The sequence below is a fragment of the Gopherus flavomarginatus genome, chromosome 17 (genome assembly GCF_025201925.1).
Source record: "Gopherus flavomarginatus isolate rGopFla2 chromosome 17, rGopFla2.mat.asm, whole genome shotgun sequence".
NCBI classification, from domain to species: domain Eukaryota; kingdom Metazoa; phylum Chordata; order Testudines; family Testudinidae; genus Gopherus; species Gopherus flavomarginatus.
The window spans coordinates 16,599,334-16,623,133 of record NC_066633.1 but is presented as its reverse complement, the minus strand read 5'-3'; the positions used below and the strand labels follow the sequence as shown (position 1 = coordinate 16,623,133).

Here is a 23,800-nt window from a genome sequence, read left to right as displayed (position 1 = left end):
ACTCAGCAGAATTAATATTAACAACAAGGGGGAAGGAACACCAGCCAAAGTAGGGAAAGAACGGGTTAACAAATGTTTGGATAATACTTAAAGGACTAACGGAAGCAATCACGGAACTGTTAGTGATTATCTTTGAGAACTTTTGGAGGATGAGTGAGGTCCCAGAGGGCTGGAAAAGGGTAAACATACATAGTATCTATCTTTCAAATGGGGAACAAAGAGGACCTGGGGAATTACAGACCATTCAGCCTAACTTCAATACCTGGAAAGATACTGCAAGAAATTGCTGGACAATCAGTTTGTAAGCACCTAGAGAGTAATAGGGTTATAAGGAATAGCCAGCATAAATCTGAAGAACAAATCAAGCCAAACCAACCTAATTCTCTTTGATAGGTTTACTGGCCTAGTAGATGTGGGGAACCAGTAGACGTGATATACCTTGATTATAGTAAGGCTTTTGACACAGTCTCACATGACATTCTCATAAGTGAACTAGGGAAATGTGATGTAGATGAAATTACTCTGATGTGGGTGCACAATTAGTTGTTATACCGTACTCCAAGAATAGTTATAAATGATTCAGTCAAATTGGGAGGGTGTTTTGAGTGGAGTCCCGGAGGAGTCAGTCCTGGATCCGGTACTATTCAATATTTTTATTCATGACTTGGATAATGGAGTGGAAAGCATGCTTCTAAAATTTGTGGACGACACCAAGCTGGGAGGGCTTGCAAGCACTTGGAGGACAGGATTGGAATTCAGAACAACCTTGACAAATTGGAGAATTGGTCTGAAAATCAACAAAATGAAATTGAACAAAGACAAGCGCGAAGTACTACACTTACAAAAATCAAATGCACAACTACAAAATGGGGGATAAATGGCAAGGTGGTCAGATTGCTGAAAAGGATCTGGGCGTTATACTGTATCACAAATTGAATACGACTCAACAATGTGATGCAGTTGTGGAAAAAAAGGCTAAAATTCTGGGGGATTGTCATGGGTTTCACTACTCATCATTGGGGTGCCTCCTTGCGGCTGTGTCTGGGGAATAGCGCTGCCCAATCTGATGCCACCTTCTATGTCCTGCTCATGCTACAGCTCTTTTCTTGTTCCAGGACTTGCAGTGCTTCCTCCTTGTGAGGCAGGATACTCCCTCTTCATGGCTAGGCCCTCCAGCCAGGTTACTGTGTTTTCCCTCTTCCAGAGAGTCAAAGTCTCACTGGACTGGCTGATCAGGTATCCTACCCAGCAGTCCTCCAGTCCAAGGCAATGAAACTTCCCCAATGGCTGGTAAGAGAACCCAGGCCCACCCACTGCTCCAGGTTCCATCTTAGGAATCCTTGAATCAGCAACCAATGTCTGTACTGTCCCAAATCTTTTCCTACTCCACCCCATCAGTTTTCTGCTCCACAACCCTTCTGGGTAACCCATCCTTCAGGGCCAGGATCCCAGGGCTTCTGTCTCCTCCTTTCCCTCTGTAAGCCCAGAGAGTGACTGCAGGCTTCCACTCTACAGCCCCCTGTCTGTTGCATACTTCCTGGCTTTATATTAGCCCTACCTGCTCCCTGCTCAGCTGGACTCCATCCTCATCAAGCCTAAGTCTCTCTCAGTTGTGGCCTGTTAGGTTACTTAACCCTCTGTGAGCCACATTAATACTTTTCAGTGCTGTCATGTGTAAGCTACACTACATAATTGTCCTGCTCTACTGGACACTAGTGAGGCCTCAGCTTGAGTCCTGTGTCCAGTTCTGGGTGCCATATTTTAGGAAAGATGAGGATGAATTGGAGCAAGTCCAGAGGAGAGCAACAAAAATGATGGAAGGCTTAGAACATGTGACCTCTGAGGAAAGGGGAAAAAATGGGAATGTTTAGTCTTAAGAAAAGAAGATCGAGCGGGGACCTGATAACAGTCTTCCAGTATGTTAAGGGCTGTTATAAAGTGGACAGTGATCAGTTGTTCTCTGTGTCCACTGAAACTAGGACAAGAAGTTAATCTGCAGCAAAGGAGATTTAGGTTAGATATTAGGAAAAACTTTCTAACTATCAGGGGGATTAAGCTGTGGAATAGGCTTCCTAGGGAGGTTGTGGAATCCCCATCATCGGAGGTTTTTAAGAACAGGTTGGAAAAACACCTGTCAGGGATAGTCTAGGCTTTCTTGGTCCTGCCACAGCACAGGGGCCAGGACTTGATGACCTCTCGAGGTCCTTTCTAGCCCTCCATGTCTATGATTCTATTGGAGAGGCTGTCTCTTCCTCTATATCCTCTCCCAGAAGCAAAGGTCAACTAGGAAGTTCTTGAAGTTGGTTACTAAATTAGAACACCCCATACCCAGCAGCTGGGATTCCTGAGCTGACCTCTTACTCCTTTGCGATTCGCTTCCGTATGCCTTCTATCAGAGCCTGAGTCTAGTGTCCTTCAGGGCACAGTGCAAGAGGCATGTATTTGATTAGGCATTTGATTAACAGCTTTTATTCTGTGTTTTAATCTCTGAAATTGACGTGCCGAGCAGCCATGGCCATAGGTTCTATGAAAATTAGCACATAATAATAATGTTTCTTATGGGAAACAGTGGCTTCTGCTCACCATGGAGCCACGCAGCCTGGAGTGCAAAACCACATGCTGCATTGTGGTAGCAGGGAAGACTGCATGTGATGTCTCCCTGGTCTATAGAGACGAAAGGCCTGATTTACTCACTCTGACTGAAACATGGAATGGGAGCTGTAGTTACTCAACCTCTGAATCAGGGCCTGAACTCCTTCATTAACCCATGTGTTGTCCATTGAAAATAATGGAAATCTCAGTGGTTGAGAAATGCCCAATTTCTGCTTCTGCTCCAAGGACTAGATCAGAACAGGCAAGAGGGGTGTGTGGGGATGTTACATACCTGAACACTCATCTCTTCACTTTTCTTCTATGGAGTCTCACATCGTAAAACAACATTCCTGTAGTACAGACATCTCCAAGTAATTTTCTATCTACAGTCTATAAGCAATTAAAAAATGGTGCAGACAATTTGGAAAGCAATGAGGATAAAGACCTTAGGAAACACATCCTCTGAAAGTAATGTCCATAATGTCACTTTGCCTTAGGCTCTCCATGGATCCTGGTATGTTACGCTCCAGATCAATAGGAATTTGTTTTGTTTTGTTTTGTCTTTGTCAACAGTGCTTCCTATGTAAAGAAACTTGGTGACCTGGAAAAGGGGTTCCGTGGCCACTTAGGAAGTCTCCAGTCTTTGGGACTGCTTTTTCCATTCTGAATACAACCATATATCAAAGGGAGACAGGTTCAAACTTCTGTTGAAACCATTAGGGTGTTTTGGCAAAAGGGAATTCCAGGTCCCTTTGATGTGTGCTAGAAAAATTTCCCTTGCTTTTATAAACCCAGATCAATGCTTGGCATTGCAAATCTCCTGTGACTGTGCCAGCCCTGAATAAAATATCCCCTAGAGGGACAGGGCTGCTACAGTTCAGGCATATTTGTGCAGGTATCTTTTCTTTCCTGCTCTAGCTACCTCTTGCTTTTTGGTCTCTTACGTCTCTCTTCTTTCTCCTCTCCATCCCATTCTCTGTTCCCCCGGAAGGAGTTATACTCTTGGAATGGCCTTCACTGGCTTCTAACCATGTTGCTTTTTCAAAAAATTAAAATATTGGCTGTGTTACTTATTCTGTTGTCTTCACCCCCATCTGTCTGTTTTTTGTAGTAAATTCATAGTTTTAGCAATGGAAGGATGGCTCCCTCACTTTCTGTCTTCTCTGCTATCTAGGGTTTCTGGATATCTGATGCATCTCTGCAGGACATTCCTGCAAGCCATTACAGGATGGCCTTGTGGTCCAGGCACTAGGTGGCATTCAGGAGATCTGAGTTGAATTTCCAGCTTTGCCACAGAAGCTCTGTGCACACTTTGCCACGTGTGAACTTTCTGTGCCTCTGTTCCCCCATCTGAAAAATGGGGATAATAATATTGCCTTGTCTCTTACTATGGGCATGTCCAGTGCCTGCCACAGTGGGGCCCTGATTCCATTTGGCATCGTTAGGTCCTGCCGTAGTACAAGTAAATAATAATAGCCGGAGTTCATGGATGACAGTGTTATTAGAGTAACTGTGAGCACCTCCAGGAAATGGAGCACAACGTGCAGGACCTTGGGTGTCAGAGCACCTTACAGCTTGATATGCAGCCTTGTCCTGGGTCAGGCACTGCAGCTGTTTCACCACACATACAGCCGTACCTAAGGAGTGGAAGTGAAGAAGAGATTCACATCCAGTGGAAACTGGAGAGTGAGTTGAAGTTGGAAAACAGGAATAACTCCAGTTCACATTCAGCCGGATACAAGGGTTAACATCCCAGTAGCAGAAAAATCACCAAAGGTTCTGTAACAACCACAGGTTATTAGGACTTCCCTTCGAAGTCCCATCACCAGCAACACAGCATTTTGGGGGCACTGGATTGGTGCTAACTCAGAGGGGAAAATATCCCCTGTTGACTCGCTGACACCATTTCCTTAACATCTCAATGCTTTTCCGAAGCCTTCGACCCAAGCACTGGTGATCAGGCTCAGTGATTGGCTTGTGAGACCTGATAGGATAGCAAACATGAGCAGCGGTTAGGCTGTGGGTGGCTCTTAGTGGGCACTGGCAGCTATTCGGTTATTCTTAGGTTTGATCTTTCCCTTGCTGGCTGTCATGTCTTTGGCCGTGTGTCTCTTTCAGCTGGAGTCCAGCATCACCGTGACTTGCACAGATGGGAAATGGAACAAACAGGTGGCCTGTGAACCGGTGGATTGCGGCATCCCAGACCAGTACCATGTCTACCCAGCCACATTCAACTGCAGCGAGGGTACCATCTTTGGAAAGAAATGCTCTTTCAGTTGCCGACCTCCGGCCCTGCTGAAAGGTATGGAGGGCATTTTGCCACAAGTTAAGGTTCAGTCTGTAAAAGACCCAGACAAGTCATTATTAAGATTATTATGATTATTATTATTATTATTCCATGGGGTTGAAGCATGAAAAAGAATGAGGGCAGAAAGTTACCCGCCAGGTTTTATTTATGCTGGAAGTTAATTTCCTCTCCTCTTTCTGTATGTTGTGAGGGTTTATTTAATACCTTGTCCCTTGATGACTGTGGGCTGGAAACTACAATGAAAGCAAAAATTGCCTCCATAAAATCAAAACTTTAAAAAGTAATAGGAATAAATAGAATCAGAGGAGTGACTCCTCCAGGCTGGCTCTCCTCACTGGGAGGGAGAAGAGGATGTTTAATGCCATTAGTGAAATGTAAAGCTAACAGCTCTTCCTGGGGTGTGCAGGGAGAGTCAGGGGACATAGGGTGGGATTTTCAAAGTGCCTAAGTCCCATTTTTTAAAATCACATGGAAATGTAGGAGTCCAAATCTCAGTGAAATTCAGTGGGACTCAAGCTTCTAAATTCCTGTGTCACTTTTGAAAATGGGACATTGGCTCCTAAGCCACTCGGGCAGTTTTGAAAATGTTGCTCCAGCACCAGCATGAGTCTCATCCCCGTCTCTTGGGAGAGCTGTGATGTATGTAGCTGGAAGCACTTTCTTTGTTCATTCTGAGCTATGTAAAGAGAGTACAGATCAAAGGCCAGTTTCTGAACCTTTCCTCATGTCGAATAGCACCTTATTCCACAAGTGGTCCCGTTGACTCCTAGCAGACTAGCAGAGTGGTACTCACTGTGAATAAATATCAAAATCCAGCCTGACAAAAGGAAACCTCTGGGCATTGATTATTATTACTGACATCTAAAAGAAATCCTCAAAAGTTGTCGTCAGGCTCACACATGCCAGGAAGCCAGAAGCTGTACAGAGGGCTTTGTCTGGAATGAGGAAGGAGAGGGGATTCCTCAGAGCAGATGGCAAGACTGTTGGAAGTAAACAGTGAAAGGAACAAACACACCCCTAAAAGCCCTCTAAGTTACCCAGAATGTTCCGCAGGGGCTGAATCCTGAAGAGGTGCTGAGCTCTTGTAACTCCTTCCAACTTTGGTAGGAACTGCTGATGTTCAGAACTTTCAAGATTTGACCCTGTGGCAATATAGAACATTTGGGAATCTCAGGATTCGTCTCTCATGTTCACTGAGGTACATTAGGTCTGCCTTTGCGTCCGCACCCTGTGACGGGGGTGCTGCTGGATGGATCACTGGAATAGATGTTCCAGATGTGATCTCAGCTCCATCTTGTACTTTTTCCTTCCTGCCCCCATCAACCACAGCATGTGACTTTGATCATTCATAAATTAAGGGTGGAGCCATGTGGGGATTCTATCTCTCAACTCCTTCAGACTTTAAGGAACTTCATTAGATGAAACCCAATCAAAACACTGCATCTGAACTTTGGAGAGTTCAGAGCTTATGATTTTGGCCTAGCTCATCTCACAGTCTAAGATGATGCACTGGACATAATGATCCCTGGGGCTTTTGAACATCCCAGAATTAACTGGGCACACTGATTGAAACACAGCTGAGGATCTGCCCCCTGAAATGTTGTCAGTGCCCAAATGGGGCATGTTTCCTTGCTCTGTCTTCTTCCTTCCCACGTCTCCTCTGTTTCCTATTCCAGTCTCCCCTTTATGCTTCTTTCCTTTATTTTTAATGGCAGCAGAAGACTTCAGCCTCCCGCCTCCCACCATCCATTGGTGCACACTCAATTCCCTGAGGGATCTTTTCCTGATCCTCTTCTCTCCTGCTGCCATCCTTCTTCCCAGCTCTCAGGACATCCCACCCCATCCCCTTCTCTTCTGCCTTCCCTGCCTGGGTCTACTAAATGTTACTCTCCAAAGTAACACATTCTGCTCCTTTCTTTCCTCCTGCAACTGCCTTCCTTTCCCTGATGAGTGCCTATCCCAACTTCCTGCTGCTTCTGGAGTCCTCACCACTGCAATCTCTACCCTTCTCACCACTGCCTGGTCTGATCCTGTCAATACAGCAGGAAGGCATTGCTAACTTGAAAGAACTTTGAAGGCGAGTTGACTTGTAACCCACCAACACTGAATTAATCCCTAATGTTACTGTATATTTAGGTACATGAGATTCAAGGCTCTTTTGTATGTATGATGTCAGCTCATCTGGTAGTGCTAATTCTGCATTCCAGAAGAGGTTCATGAAATACCCTTAATTTTGTGGGAGGCTAGACTAAATTCTTCATTCATGACAAAATTGTTGAATTCCTGCTTTAAGTGCAAAACTCAGCTCAGCCTTAACTACATAGCCACAACCAACACTTCCATAGTACAAGATAAAGCTGCCCATGTTGTTATATATCATCTTATTTTTATCAAAATGTCTTTTTTATTATTATTTTACACTAACATGGGATCCTCTCCAAAAGGAAGGTGACATCTAATTGGAAACAACTGGGGGGGGGGCGGAAATAGTGGGCTTAGTTTTAAATGTGACAGTCGCTATTTTATTCAAATTCAAGGGCTGCACATTTGTTCAGCACAAAAGGTAAAAATGGTCACATTAAACGCTGCAGAATAAAATAAGTCACAAGTGACCAGATCCTCAACTGGTGAACACAGTGGAGCTAGGCTGATGGACACTAGCCCTTGGTTTGCTCAGCTCTGGTGTCTAGTATCATTGTACTTTTGGAGTGTAGCTATCAAAGCAATATGGTGGTGCCCAAACTTTTCCTGTCACCCCACCCCCATCAGCAATGGAATCTGTCTGCACCCCACCCTCACTGCAGAGGAGCTTGGGCTGAAGGCGGAAGTGGGGATTGGGGAGGAGCTGGGGCTAGAGGCAGGGGCAGAGGAAGAATGAGAGCAGAGCTGGCCTGGGAGCATAAGAAGGGGCAGAGTGGAGCTGTGGATGCAGCCAGAGCTGGGCTGTGTGGTGCTCTCTCTCTGTACCCTGTGGGGGCTGGTTCAGGACCCTCCTCATGCCCCCCAAACCTTCCTCTATGCCCTCTTAGGGGGGCACGCCCCACAGTTCGGGGACCACTGCGATAAAGAAATCATTTGTTGCACCGTCACAGATGGTGACTAATAGGCTTTGCCACTGAGCTTCTGGAGGATGGAAGTTGAATGACTCAGACCTAATTCAATCACTGATGTCATGGAAGCCGCTGTTTGTAATGTCACAGTTGATCACTGTGCAGTAGCAAGCATGGTCTCACCAGTGCAGGACTGCAGAACCACTGCATGAGTCAGACAAGAGAAGCAGGCTGATGCTATAGGAAAAAGCTTTGGATTTCATAAAAATACCTCAGCAATCAGCCACAATTACCAAGGGAAGAAAAAAAGCCACTGATGGTTTAATGAAGGAGGAGGGCTTCTCTGCATGCCTTGCTGTGCTCTAAGGATTCCTCCATTTTTCCTCTCTCTGAATCTCAGCTTTGACATCTCATGTCACAGCTCTCAACCTTCCAGATGAGAAAGATCCTATGGGACTCAGTTTGGAACTTGTCAACATGAGTGAAGCTCCTCACACTGTTTCTGCAGCACTGGATTGGGGGGGTGATTGACTATTAGGTCTTCGAATGGTTATTGGCTCACAGCTGAGGGATTTAATTTTTTTTAGACTATGCTCGTTCCTTTCTTACGTACAACATGAAATGACAAAGAAATACAAAACATACTGAGCCTGATTCATCCTGGTGTAACTCCAGTGAAATCAGCCAAGGGATGAATGTGTCCTACTGTATCTTTTACCTTTCAGATATTGGCCAACCAAGCTTCCAAAGGAAAACAACACTTCAGTTGTTAATAATAATGATAATCATGTTCAAGTAGTAGTGCCAAAGGACCAACCCATTGTGTTAGGAACTGTAATGCAATACAGATGGTTCCTAGCCTCCAAAACCTCCAGCCTAAATAGACAGGACAGACACAAAGTAGGGAGAAGGGGTTTCACACCCAAGCAGAGTGAAAGGATGGCAGCAACACCATGTTGGTGCCATGGTGTGTGTGTGTGTGTGTGTGTGTGTGTGTGTGTGTGTGTGTGTGTTGGGGTAGCTCACGAATGGTTTTGCAAACAAGCAAGCAGACTTTCTGTGCATGGATATTTTCAAACAGAAAAGACATTTTTGTTTTATTTAGATTAAGAGAAACAACAGAACAGGAAAGAACAAAGGTAAAGTATCCATGGAAGTGCAGACAGTATGTCTCTTGTGTGTCTCTTGTGTTACAGCCTGCCCTGAAAAGAGCACAGAATGGCTACCTTGTCTCTGTGGACAGCGGAGTTCTTAGTTATTTAAAGGTAGAATACACAGAAGACAAAAGCAGAAAATACACATAGCTCACTTTGACATGCAAATCAAGGAATCTTTTGATCTGTTCTATGGGTTACGATACCCTAACAAAATAGCCATGCCTAATTTTATTAAACCTGTCCACTGTCCTCTCCAGGAAACAACAGCAACTTGACGTGTATGGAAGACGGGCTGTGGTCCTTCCCCGAGGCCCTTTGTGAGCTGATGTGTCGAGCTCCATCTCTAGTTCCCAATGCAGATCTTCAGACTGCCCGTTGCCGTGAAGATAAGCACAAAGTGGGCTCCTTTTGCAAGTACAAATGCAAACCAGGTTACCATGTTCCTGGCTCCTCCAGGAAAGCAAAGAAGTAAGTAAAACAGTAACACCAATATATTCCAGAGAGACGTGGGTTAAAAAAAAAAATTTCAGGGGAGGAAGACCTGTATGTACTAGTGGATTGTGTAAGTAGCGGGGAATATTGTGGGGCAACCCACATACGCCAGCAGTTGTTGTGGGCAACACGTTATCAAAGATTCCAGAAAGGAGAAGGGTTATAGAGGATATCCCAGGTGTATGAAATTAGGGATGAGAACTGTATACAGTAAAAACAATGTTTGGAGCCATTTGCTCAGACTCCAAACAGCTGTTTGGTTCAACCATATTCATGCCATTTTTAGTCATTATTCCCAAACGTACTTTTGTTCATCCAAATGTTTGGGGACTGGTCGTTCTTCATACAAATACCCATATTCACATCCGAACAAAAATATGTATGCGCCAGAAAGAGCATTAATTATTCAGTGTTCATGATTCATTCTTCACCTGTTTAAAAAGCTTCTGCCATCCAGTGAGATAGCAGAAACAATTCTGTATGACTTAAGTGACTAGTAACACACCACTGATAATGAATAATAAATACTGAATAGTCCAAGAAAATAATTAACTCACAATTCACATAAAAGCAGCAAAGAGTCCTGTGGCACCTTATAGACTAACAGACGTTTTGGAGCATGAGCTTTCGTGGGTGAGTACCCACTTCGTCAGATGCATGCTCCAAAACGTCTGTTAGTCTATACGGTGCCACAGGACTCTTTGCTGCTTTTACAGATCCAGACTAACACGGCTACCCCTCTGATACAATTCAGATAAACTATCTGTCAAACAGTTAAAATAATGGCTAAATCAGTAGATATCAAAGTGTGTTTACCAACAGAAAAAACAGTTAAATTCAGCAATGAATTTATCTGCAATGAATAATTGGACCAGCTCTACCACTAGAGATCCTATGAGTTCAGAATGAGGATAGGGTAGGCTGCAGATGAGATCCCATAGGCATGAGAAAGATCTTTTCTTGACACAAAATAATTGGAATTTTCCCTATTAGTGCTCTTCCAAGGACAGAGGATAGAACACCTGGGATTTTCAAAAGAACCAAAGGGAATTAGGCACCCACCTTTCAATGGCAGATGGGTGCTTAACTCAATCAAGATCCTTTGACAATTCCAGCCTGCATTCCCCAAAAGTTTATGCTAAGTACCTACTTTAGAAATATATCTTTGATGTACAACCTGGGGAGTCCCCTTTGAAACTCTGTGGGGAAGGCTTACTACTGTCATATTTCTGACCCTGTTCAACCCATTTCAGATGACCCACAGCCCACAAACTGGGGAAACAGTATTCTGGGAGATGTGTGAAAGGCAGAAGAGGGGATTAGACCAGCAGAGTGAATGTTGGTTTTGCATTTCATCATTATTTTTGCTCTAAGACCACATGATGCAAATTCACAAATTGATCCCTAGTGTGAAAAGCACAAACATGGCCATTTCCTGCAGCTTGCTAAACAGAGCTCAGGTTCTTCAGAGCTGTAGCTGACTCAGCCACTCACTAAATACTCTGGTTTGTTTCCACATGGAAGGAGGGCTTTTAAGATCCAGTGCATGCAAGATGGCACCTGGCTAGCTGGGGCGTGCGTGCCCGTCACCTGTGACCCTCCACCCTCGAAGTTCCATGGGCTGTACCAGTGCACCAACGGCTTCCAGTTCAACAGCGAATGCAGGATCAAGTGTGAGGAAGACGACAATCAATCAGTTAGTTCCTTTTGGGTCCAAATAACTTAAGCCAACAGGAACTAGTTTCTGGTAAATCTTGTATGTGCCGCCCAGCTTCCTCAGGAACCAAATCTATGAGAGGCTGCACACCTCCTGGGACGTGCTTAGTTCCCATGGGCATCAGTGAGATTTGAGGATGCTTTGGGCCTTTCAGGATGTGGCCATATAAATCCATCTTCACTGAATCAGGCCAGTCCCTTCTGCTTTGAAGAGAATGGCCAGTGTGTTTCTGGTCTGAAGTCTCAGTGATTGTTTGCGCTGAGCTTCCGTAAGACAGGTGAGAAGGTTGCTGCAGGTAGTGGTAGTGCTGTGTGGTCATGTGAACAGTCACGCTCCCAGGTCCAGGAGCAGGCTTCCGTGGATGTTGGACAAGGCACTGGGCTGCAGAGCGTGATATACTGTTACCTGTAATGCACTGTCTCAAGCAATACCTCTGGGTTCTGACAGGTGAGCTGTGCAGTGTCCTTAGTAATATCATGCTCATTAAAAGCTTCTTGTGGTCACAGTGGAAAAACTGACTAGGCTCCTATAATGTGTCTGTACGAATGAAGAGCAAAGTGCCCAAGACAGAGAAAATGGGGGAAGGATAGCTCAGTGGTTTGAGCATTAGCCTGCTAAACCCAGGGTTGTGAGTTCAGTTCTTGAGGGGGCCACTTAGGAATTTGGGTCAAAAATCAGTACTTGGTCCTGCTAGTGAAGGCAGGGGCTGGACTCAATGACTTTTCAAGGTCCCTTCCAGATCTAGGAGATAGGTATATCTCCATTCATTTATTTAAAATGTGGGAGTAGGGGTGAAGGAGAAACAGTGGTGTTATTAGTTGGGAAATATTTTATTAGGATGATAATTACATTCATCATTTATATGTGGAGGGCTAATGGTGTGTGCTGAGGGCTTTACAGACTGGTAAGAGGGCAGGATCTATGCCTCAAAGGTTTTGTAATCTAGAGAGACATTCTCTAATAACATACTAATACAGGAGGGAGATGGGACACAGAAAAAGAAAGCGACCAAGCAGTGAAGTTTAGCACTTGTCTTGGTTGTTACATGGCTTTTGTTTGGGTGGCTTTGTCTGTTTTTAACATCATAAGTTTGGTTCTTGGATTTTCTTTTCCTTGGGCAGTCCAGGCATTTATATTGTATAGTAGTTTACTCTTATATGGATCTCGACACTTTAAGCAATACTGAGCTATAGTGTTTCTTTGGCTATAAGATGTCATTAAACAGTTAAGGCCAGATCCTCAGCTGATGTAAATCAGAGTAGCTCCATGGGCTTCATCGGATCTATGCTGGTTTGCAGCAGAGTAGGTTCTAGTCTTTATAAAGTTCAACAGCTAGTTTGAGCTGTTTGGTTTTCTGAACCAGAGCATAATTTCAATTTGTGAGATGACTAAATTCTCCTAAAAGTGCTGCTGCTTAATACATTTGGTAAGAGAAGGTGGAGGACTTGGAAGTTACTGCAATTGCATATAGTTCGGAGAGCAGAGAATACCCTGCCAAAATACTTCTTAATATAATTGAAATTTCTGAGGGTCTATTGAAAATGGACTGCATCTGCCATCAGGCCAATAGCCCGACAGACACTGCCGATGTTTGCGCCAAATGATAAAAAGACACAGCCTTGGAAGAGGGAGCAGTCAGGTTTTCTGTACTTAAAACTGTGACAGTTCTGGAAGAAAGTCAGAGTGTGTTTCTTGTCATCCCCTGCTCTCTCAGAGTTGACTTGCTGTCATGGTGAGGAGTAGAGAGGGACTGAATCCTGGGACACTGTGCTTTGATGTGAAATTAACCAGAATGGTGTGGAGGCCTGGCGGGCGTTACAAAGCTTGTGTGGCTCTCTGAGGTCTGTGCTATGAAAGGAGGGTTGAGTAGTGCGTTACAAATGTGCAGTGCAATGAAGGACGCAGGAGGTTACAAGGTCTGTGTGGTGTTAGGAGGCCTGTGCAGAGTTAAGAGATCTATGGGGCAGAACAGGGGCAAGGTGACGATGTCACGGGACAAGTATGGACTTATGGGGCCTATCTATGCAGGATAACAAGGGCTGTGCGTAATATTGAGGAATAAATGGTGCTACATGGTTCATTTTTATAAGGCCAGTGAGGTGTAATGGGCCATGGAATGAGAATTAGCTGAGTTAATGAGGCTGCAGTGGTGACACGAGGGACGCTTTGCAACACATTGGGATGCACTTATGCACTTTAAAATAAGATTCTGGTGGTCAGTTCAGAAAAAATCTCAAACAAATGCGCAAGAAGCAGCTTGAGAAAAGGTCCTCCAGGGAAAGATATTTCCAGATATAACAGAGAACAGATTACAAGACAAAAAGAAAGAGAAAGAGACAGGACCCCTGACCTCATCTGACCTGCCTGAGAAGTGTTAATTATCTAAGGAATAAAACCCACTAAGATTTTCTCAGATATACAAGGTGATAATGCATGCTTCATCCAAGCAAGAAAAACAGCAGGGATTTTCACAAGAGATTATGCAGGGTAGGGAATGATGGACAAGATATTACTATAGCAGCAGATGTCCTGGGAATTTGGTGTCATCTTCTTTTATTCCCGTCAGCCAGCTCTGCAAACGACCATGGGGCTGAATGAAGTCTGCCCTCCACTTTCTGTTTTGCACTAGCTTCACGGCTTTCTTCATCTTGAAACCTTTTTTGTTCTATGTCGTTCTTCACTGTGTCTATCCAATGCCTCCTCGGTCTTTCTCTGTTTCTAGTTCCTAGCACTCTGGTATGTATTGCTATATATAGTATCCTTTCTGGGTCCATGGGTCCATTCCTGACTTGTTTCCAGACCATCACAGTTGTCTTTACTGAATCTTCCATAATAGAATTATTTCTATCCCAAGCTGTTTTTCGTATCACTTCATTTTTATTTTCTGTAGTCCTGAAACTCTCAATATTCCACTCAGGCAGTTAGTTTCTGCAGTCATAATCTTTTGGTCATTGGCTTTCCTCCATATTCCAGCATTCCAGGGTACTGGAATCTTGGAGTACTTTACAAATATAATGCAACAGTAACCCAAGCATAACCAGCTCTGGGAGCATAAATCCGGGTCACCTTTAAAAGTTGCTGTTGAACACTGCTACCAGATGTGTATTTTGCAAATTACGACAAAAGTGCAACACACGTGTCACAATAACAAACCATGTTAAGTTATCCCTGATAAGCATGTGGTACCTGGAGTTTTCTCCTCTGCCAGATTTTCTCCTGCTCCAGAGATCTGCTTCTTGCAGGAGTAGGGGGGAGGCTGTCAGGGAGCTGGTGACGCTGTTCTGACACCCCAGCCCTCGTGACACTTAGGGTATGTCTGAACAGGGATAAAAGACTCGCAGCATTGCTGTGGCTGGCCTGGGTCAGCTGACTCAGGCTCACAGGGTTTGGGCTGCGGGGCTAAATCTCACTGTATAGACGTTCAGGACCGTTTACCCTCGCAGGGTCTATCCTGAGCCTGAACTACACAGCAATTTTTCAGTGCCAGAGCCTGAGCCCAGCAAGCCAAAGTCAGCTGATCCGAGCCAGTCACGGGTTTTTGATCCCTGTGGAAATGTACCCTTAGAGCTGCTGTCGGTCAACGCTAAGTTGCACCACTGATGTAGAGTCCTTAATGGACTGTAGGCCAGTGGAGAATCAGCATAGCACAGCACAGCTTTCCTGCCCTAGCATGGCCCCTCTGCCAGCTATGGGTTGGGAGATGCAGAGACAAAGTAACATTCAGCAGAGTTCTCCACCAGGAGAGTTCACTGCTGGAATTTTCTACCTGAGTTGGGCAAAGGGGTGTAACTCACTTGAGGATCTAGCGCAAAGCTTTCTACACTCATGATATCTCAGTCTGTAACGGACTGACCATCAGGGGTGCGGTGACTGTTTAAGCAGGTACACATAAATACTCACACAAGTGCAAAGAATCTCTTCCTTCTCTAGCTACTGTGTACACACCAAATGAAAAACAGATCTAAGCTGTCTCTGCAAACCTGAGAAAAGTTACCACCACAAACATGAGGTAGGAGTTGCTGGACTAAATTGAACCTAGTACCCTGTCTTTGACAGTAGTCAGTACCAGATGCTTCTCCTGCTACCTCTTACAGTACCTTAATGCCCCGAGAAGGCAAACAGAACCTTGTAGCCTGCGTGAAATCTTTAGTTCACTGTCACAGCATCAGATTCAGACCGTTTATAGCTTGCAGTTGCAATGTCACAGGAAAGAAAGAAGCAAGGATTTTAAGGGACATTTCTTATACTGCTTAGAGGCTGGGCTGCAGCCATAGGAAATGCCATAACGTGCTATAGGTACAAATCTTAGAGAGTATGGACAACATGTTCCAATAGATCTTCTCCACGTCTAATTTGGATTATTTGTTCACAAAGGAGTCTGGGGAAATAGAGTTTCTTCCACTCAAATCCCTTCTCTTCCCACCATATCACAAGAATTTCTTGCTGCAGGGGAAAATATTCCCGGTACGTAGGTGCGCTGCGCTGTCTTACCCAGTGAGCAGCAAAACAAAGCAGGGAATTGAGGTTCCGGTCCCTCATCTAACATTCTTCAACTAGTCTGGACTTTCATGCTTGCATGAACTTGCATGGTTACCCTTGGGCCAGTGAGAGTCACAGGTACTGGTCTCTGCCAGGCAGTCAAAATTCAAATGATATTATCATCCTCCAGCACACAAACAAGCGGGCTAAAGATTCAACCCAGTAGCCTGCAGAGAAGACCAGTTGCATCACCCCTGAACATCATGTTCGTCAACAAGCTCAGCGGGGAAGGATAAGAATGTCAAAGAGAAAAACAAATTTCCTCCTGGAACCAAGAGCAAAACAAAAGTGACGAGCAGCACAAGCAAAACACGAGGGCTGTGCTGGGGACTTAGTGTGCAGATCCTGTTATGCAACCTGCACGGGACGCCTCAGGCACCTGCAGAGTGAGGCATGCGGGTCCCAGAGAATATCCCCCTCGCCTGCTGATGGCTCTGTCTGAAAATACCTCACATCAGGCACATAGACCCCCTCTCCCCAAGATAGCTCACAGAGAATGTCCAATACACCCCTCTGACTGACAAATACATGGATTACATTAAACCCCCCTTGCATGCCAGGGATTGGGAGCGAGATGCCCAGATCTCATAACATATCCAATGCAGAACACTGCTGGGAGCTAGACAACCCAGCCCCACAAGATATCCTGGTGCAGAATGTCCCATGTCTCCCCAGTAATGGCTGGGCTCGCAGATCCTGCAGAACAGCTCATGTAGAACTCCCTGGGTGCCACAAGCATAGATCTGATGAAAGAAGCCCTATGCGCTTCTTTGTTGTTTTAAAAGGGCATGATATTTCCCCGCGGACTTTCATTCATTCTCCAATATTCCACAGGGTCTCTTTTTATAAGACATATGTCATATCCCGCACCCTCCCCCACTCTCACACGCTTCCACACACACACAAGATGATTTCTTTCTCTACCTCTCTCTCTGTGCTTCTTTATCGCAGTCTCTTCCTTTGCTGTCAGTCACAGCAGGCAAGCTCTAAAGATTACCCCAGCTAAACCTCACAGAGAAGTGTCCTGCCTTTGTTTCTACTTCACATGGGCATAGGGGACTCTTTGTTCTCTTCCATAGGAGGATGATGTAACTAACTAGAAAAGGGAAAGAAGAAAAAGGTTCGCTTCCGTCCGCACAAACACCTTATTATCAAGAAAGAGGGAACATTAGGTGATAGTTCCCTTATTCTAGTTAGCTTGGGTCCATTTTGAGAGCATCCGTTACAGGCCATAACATTACATAGAAAATGTTAGTGTGCATCTGTCTGTCAGGGCAGGATACAGTCTGTCTTTTCTTTGTCCTTTTGAAGAAGGCCAATTCCCTTTCTCGCTAAGCTAAAAGCCCAACCCTTAGGCCTTCCCAGCTCCCAGAGAACATCAGCCCTTGATTCAATTCTGATTCTTGTTCTGTCACTTTTCTGACTGTATTTTGCTTTTCCCGTTCCCAGGGTCGTGGTAACAACGTGATTCACTGCCGGAAGGATGGCACCTGGAGCGGTTCCTTTCACCTCTGCAAGGAGATGCAGGGCCAGTGCTCTCTTCCCACTCAGCTCAACAGCAACCTCAAGCTGTATTGTGCGCACGGCTATGGAATAGGTATATGAGCGCAAGCCATGGCCGCAGCTGGTGGGGAGGGGGGAAAGGGAGGAGACAGGAGTCCTTGGGTCATCGTGTTTTGGGGACCAATTTGCCTGAGTGGGAAGCAGCTAATTAGAGGATTTGCAGAGAACATCAAGCTTTCAGATGCCACACACCAGGTAACATATGCTGCCTTCCTAGTCCCTCACAGCATTTCCACTTCCACCACGTTCCTTGTTCTGCTGAGTTTAATGAGCATTTCCCAGTATCAAACTACAAGATCGACAAATCCAATATGATCTTTTTAAAATAAGTGAAGAAATACACATGCATTTCCTCTTGGTCTTAGGTGAATCACCCCCCCCCCCCCACACACACACACACAAACAGGCAAATATTCCCACTCAGCTACCCATGTTCACACACACATACAAAACTCACAGATATTCTCATCCATATAGTCTCACCTACACCAATACAGAAATACACACACGTACGTACGCACACACACAAACATGCTCTCCCACCCATACACATTCACAAAGGCACCAGTGCACTCCCCCATGCATAAATACTCCTCTGCAAATATAAATTCACCCATCCAACCACATTCTTTTCAAACACACAAATCCACAGGCGCCATGCATCTGAAGGCACACAAAAACACTTACCAGCGTGCGCACTCTCATATGATCAGTTATTATGACTCATAGAAACCTATATCACTTTACAGATGTGGAGGAAGACAAGATCCTTACTCCAGGGAGTTTATCATCTGCCTCAGACAGAACATAGCCATGTTGTGAGCCCTGACAGCAGACAATGGCAGGGAGTGGGGAGGGATGGGAAAGGTGAAGGGTTTCAACAACAGAAATCATGTGATTGCTGTGTTTGTGCACATGCGTGTGCGTGATTCCAACCTACCATGTTAGCACCAAGCTTTTTTATTTATTTATACTCTTCTATATGTTTTATTTAAAGAATTAATCAGAAGGTATGGGGGGAAAGAATAGGAGTGTGGGTAATGGTGACAGGTTCACCAAAATAATGAGGAATAATTTGTGCACTTTTCTGGAAGAGGTCTAGTGCATAGGTTACTGGACTGGGTTCCATCCCCAGCTCTGCCACTGACTTGCTGTGTGACCTTGGGCAAGTCAGTTACCCTTGCTGTGCCTCTGTTTCCCCACCCACTCTCTGTCTGTTTTGTCTGTTTAGAAGAGAACCTCTTCAGGGCTGGTTCTATTTCTTATTGTGGTCAGTGCTTCACTCAATGGGGCTTTGATCTCAGTTGGGGTTCCTAGTTGCTACTAGAATACAAATAATAATACTAAAGGAGACTGCCTCAGTCCTAGACGCCGTGTGAAAACACCACAAGGTCAAGAGTGGGAGAAGGAGACAAGGTGTCTCTTCTCCATTGCTTTGTGGCAATCTCCCACCATTGCACTAGCGCTAATGCAGCTCTGCCCATAGTGATGGGGTACCAGGGCTACTACAGACTGGCTGTGTCCCTGAACCCTGCTCAGAGCAGGTCTACATGACCCAGTGGCAAAGCCATTCGTTCTCTGTTTACACTGGTGCCTCACCTCCTGCCCCCATTTCTACCACTGTGAGGTCGCACCAGTGATGTGGCCACAGTTGGAGATCTGAAGAAAATGGTTAGTGTAGATGGGGCCAGAGAGAGATTGGATGTAGCATGGGGCACACAAAAGGGGCTGAGGGGAGCGAGGGACAGAGATGCAGGCCTAGGCAGAGCAGAGCTTTGATGCAGAAGGATAGGAAGCCAGCAGGGAGGAGGAGGCATTCCAGTAGTGGGCCGGGTCAGTGAGAAATTCAGCCCTCCTCCCATGAAGATTATAACCCCTGCCTGAGTATCCCGTAAGAATGACAAACCCAGACACCAATACGTTCTTTGGGAACACTCAGAAAGGTCTGTCTTATTTCTGCCTAAGTACTCAGTGTGGGCTGCTAGGCTTTGAACTGCTGCGTGTGCTGAGCTCCGTTGTAGGTCAGATTCAGATTGCTGGGGGACGTGCTATATTTACCATTCTGCACACCGGTTTGCACATGCCTTTCCCAAGGTCACCATCCGCTCGCCATACTGGAGCATTCGAATGTGAGCTGTATTAGATGCAGCTTGGAGAGAAACCCTGGGCCCCTTCCTTCCCCCCACCCCAGCCCCTTTCCCTAAACCTCCTCCCCCCACTGCTATCCCTTTGAACTTGGAGAAAGTGTTCCCTGTTGTGCAGATCTCTCATTATATTGTAACCATTGTAAGGTACCAGGAGCCTGCTTCAGACCCGTCCCCAGGGAGAGGAACACAACCTGGATGAGATCACTTCTCTTTAATGGTGCCAATTACGGATCATATATCAAAACAATTGAGACCTGCTCCTTTACTTGAGTGTAAATAGCACAGTGGAGTGAGCTGTGAGCAGGCAGCAGCGACTCTTAATTTGACAATGCATTTTACCCTTGAGATGAGGTGACCTTTGCTTACCTACCAGGGGTTGCCACTTTTTCAGAGAAGAAATACTGATTCCCCCGTTCCCAGGGAACATCGCTCTGTGCTGGAGGCAAGGCAGCTTTTCAGCCCTTCTTTGTGTGCTCCTGCCCCTTTTCATCTCCCTTCCAGTGGATGCTTGTTAGTTTAGCTTGCATTAGCCGTGTCCAGAAGACAGATCCTTGGAGCCCAATCCTGAGTGTGCCCCACACCCTCAGAAAAGCTTCAGTAGGAATCAAGGGATCTCAGAGTACTGACCTGCAGCATAGATTTAAAAAAAATTTAATGGAGATATCCTATCTCCTAGAACTGGAAGGGACCCTGAAAGGTCATTGAGTCCAGTCCCCTGGCTTCACTAGTAGGATCAAGTACTGATTTTGCCCCAGATTCCAAAGTGTCCACCCTCAAGGATTGAGCTCACAACCTTGGGTTTAGCAGGCCAATGCTCAAACCACTGAGCTATCCCTCTTCTCTCCTAGTTTGGGACCAGGACCTTGGACCTTGACCTTTTCAGCTAAAGGGGTAACTCTTAGGGTAGCATCTGAAGTCTGTTGTTCTCTAGTGCAGTGGTTCTCAACCAGTGGCCCTGGGCCCCCTGAGAGACCGCGAGCAGGTTTCAGGGGGTCTGCCAAGCATGGCCAGCGTTAGACTCCCAAGGACTCAGGCAGAAAGCCAAAGTCGTGTTGCACCAGACTGCAGCCTGGGGCTGAAACCAAAGCCCAAGCAACTTAGCTTTGTGGTGCCCTCTGTGGTGTGGGGTGCCAGGCAACTGCCATGCTTGCTACCCTCTCACGCCAGCCCTGGCTTTTATATGCAGAAAAACAATTGCTGGGGAGGAGAGGCCTCAAAAAGGAAAAGGCTGAGAACCCCTGGTCTAGTGGAACAGCCACTAGCTGGAGAAATTGACACACACTTTGTGAGTGTCTCACATCAGCACTTCTCAGGAGCAGGTTATGTATTTTGGAAGTCATCTGGATGTTCCCCAAAAGAGGATCTTTTCCTTCCACTCAGGGGCCTAGCCAAACTTGGCAGATATCCAGTCAAATCAGTGGAGTCACTACCGCTCAGACGAGAGACGTAAAACAGAAACAAACCCTCCCTAATTAAACTAACTGGCTCCTGCTTTGTTCCAACTGGCTCCTCCACATGAGAACAAGGAAAAAAAAGACAGAGGTGGCTGGGGGAAAAATTGTACCCAGCCAGGGTCAGTGTGACCCTAACACCTTTCCTTTTCTCCACAAACATCTAATCTGCTCCTCCTGGCTGTGGTGACTTTTGAGCCAAAGGCACAGCCATCCAAACCACTCCACAGATGAAGTCCCCCTCATTCTGATTGGAGTGCAGAATTCCTAATGACAGGGTTGCAGCAGCTGCCCCTCTCAGCAGCGATTTGCTAAGGGGGAAATGGTAATAGTCCAACATGCTAGGGCTTATGGTCGTGTCACCACATTACTGCAGAGCACCGCAGTGTGTTTTAACAAGGGTAGGATTCCCACAGGGCATGGCAGTTAATCAGAGAAAATACCAGTTTACACGTGAACAAATTGATCATTGCCTCTCCTCTTACTTCTTGTTTAGCATGAGGCTTAGGTGATAACCAGCCTGCAACGTCATTAGACGTGCTCTCCATTATTTCAGGGTCTTCTAATTTGGGGAAATCAGACTATTGGCTAGTTGTCCATGTTAGAAGCAAGAGGAGTTTGTTGGCCTCTGCTCAGTCGCTTCACGGCTGCGGAAAGAGCTCTTGAAATGGAACTGCCTTCAATGTCTCTGCCTCTCAGTGATTGCTTCAGGAAGTGAATAAATCCTCCATTTGATCCATGGATTAGTAGCCACAGTGATATTTTGATATTGTAATCTATTGGTCACCTTAAGAAGCAAGCCCTTATGCATATCTCCCTCCCCCTCTGGTCCTAGGGTCACAAGCTGTGGAGTGTGGTCAGAATCCTCTCACAGTGTAAATCCCAGGAGGTTGCAAGGGGCGTGGAGGTGAAGAGCTCCATTATGGTTGTCTGTAGTAATCATTCTGCAGAGTAGGGAGATGGAGGGTATTCAGATAATTGAAATGATGGGAGGAAAGTGACATGGTGTTTGCTTTCTTCCTTCGTTCCCCTCTGCATGTGCCATGAAGGAGCCGAATGCACCACCTCATGTCCAGATCACAACGAGCCTATCCTGCTGCATGTGAATGAGACCATACAAGACATCCAGCACTGGATGAACCCTCAACGAGTGAAGGTCAGTGGTGGTGGATGTTATTAAATACCCCTCCCCAGGCCCGCCGACTTTCATGTTCCTCCAGAGTAGGTGAATAATCAACTTGACCCACAAAGCAGAATTTAAGGATGTAGGGGATAGCGCTGTCCGAGTAGTGGTAATATTTCATACCCATCTGTGTGGTGAGACATCTTCCCTCTTTGGAGAAGGTTGTCATCAGTAGGGGCTCCAAATCTGATTCTTGTTTACCCCTTGGCCCCTTTACTTTGCTCTAGCAGGGCCCATTTAACTCTGCAGTTTCCCAGTGTAACATCCTCTAGGCATTTCCACCTTGAGTTAAAGGGACCACGTCCTTGCTCTCTGATCCACGCAGCTCCTAACAGTTCTGATCTGGTGGGACTTTCACCCTTGCACCAGCACTGTGGGGAATGCAGACAATGCACTTATGTACCTACTGTAGGAGAAAGCAAAGGGGAACAAGAAAAACTGCACAGGGCAGGTTTTAAATTCTTACTACTCTTCGGTTTTCTGTGCACATTGGGTGGTGGGGACCTGTCTGTGTTCAGGCAGCAGAAGAACCTGATATGATGCGTATATAATTTCCCAAATTGGCTGAGGCAACTGATTCTTCTACGTCCCCATGTGACAGACATCTGTCTCCTCAGCACAGCATCCATTTCAGAGGTCACCGCTCTCTCCTTCTGCACTCTGCAAAGGCACACACTCAGATCCACTCACAGGCCAAACACTCATATCATGCACACGCACTTGTATGTACCCATGAAAACACACACAGGTGGACACTGGCTGGCACACTTATAAGCATGTACCTGCAGATGCACATACACAAATAAACACAGATGTACACAAATACATATTTACAGTCACCCATAAACACACCTACCCAAATAGTGCACTTTTATACACACATTCAACCACCATTGGAAACACACACACATATGCACTTGTGTAGGTTAGACAAACAAGTACACACATTCGTCCAAAACCACACTCATGCTATGCATTCATACATAAATATAAGCTCCTGCATAGAAACCCACGTAAATAGGCACTTACATACACACTCTCGCTTATACAGGTTAGTGCAGGCATAAACACAGAAATTCACTCTGTGTGCCAGTTTTTCAAAAGCACTTAGCACCTGGGGTGCAGGGTGGGTGCAGAGCATTTTTGAAAATCTGGCCCCTTTTTCATGCCTAAATTGGAAACCTTTTTTTTTTTCAATGTCTCCCCTGTAGCAGGTGCTGAGTACTTGAAAGTCTGGCCCTGAGCTCTGTGGGAAATCTAGCCCTGCATTTTACATGTCCAGGGCCAGATTTTCACAAGGGCTAAGCACCCACCAGACAACCACCATACTGAGCATATTTGACAATCCGTCTTTTTAGGTGCCTACATGTAGCATCTTTGAAAATTTGGCCCTGAGTGTGGGTGCTGAGCCCTTCTGAAAATCCTGGCCGTGCTGTGCTTGTGTGCGGCACACAAACAGGCAGACAGAACGATAGAGCCGCTCCTATCACAATCACAGGCTGTCCCTCTGATCTCTTTATTCACTCCATACTTTCTGATTCCATTACTGCCCCAGCCTAGGCTTTGCCGAATTGCTGGTGTGAAATACATATCTGTAAAAA

General features: G+C 45.7%; 1 protein-coding gene across 1 annotated transcript in view; it reads left to right on the top strand.

Annotated features, from left to right (window-relative positions):
- PAPPA (pappalysin 1) overlaps positions 1 to 23,800 on the top strand; it is a 217,316-nt gene that overhangs the window by 162,082 nt on the left and 31,434 nt on the right. The window contains exons 15-19 of the mRNA XM_050926896.1: positions 4,711 to 4,894; positions 9,365 to 9,575; positions 11,124 to 11,295; positions 17,305 to 17,452; positions 22,066 to 22,172. Of these exons, the coding sequence (XP_050782853.1) occupies positions 4,711 to 4,894; positions 9,365 to 9,575; positions 11,124 to 11,295; positions 17,305 to 17,452; positions 22,066 to 22,172 (822 nt within the window). The remainder of the gene's footprint in view (positions 1 to 4,710; positions 4,895 to 9,364; positions 9,576 to 11,123; positions 11,296 to 17,304; positions 17,453 to 22,065; positions 22,173 to 23,800) is intronic.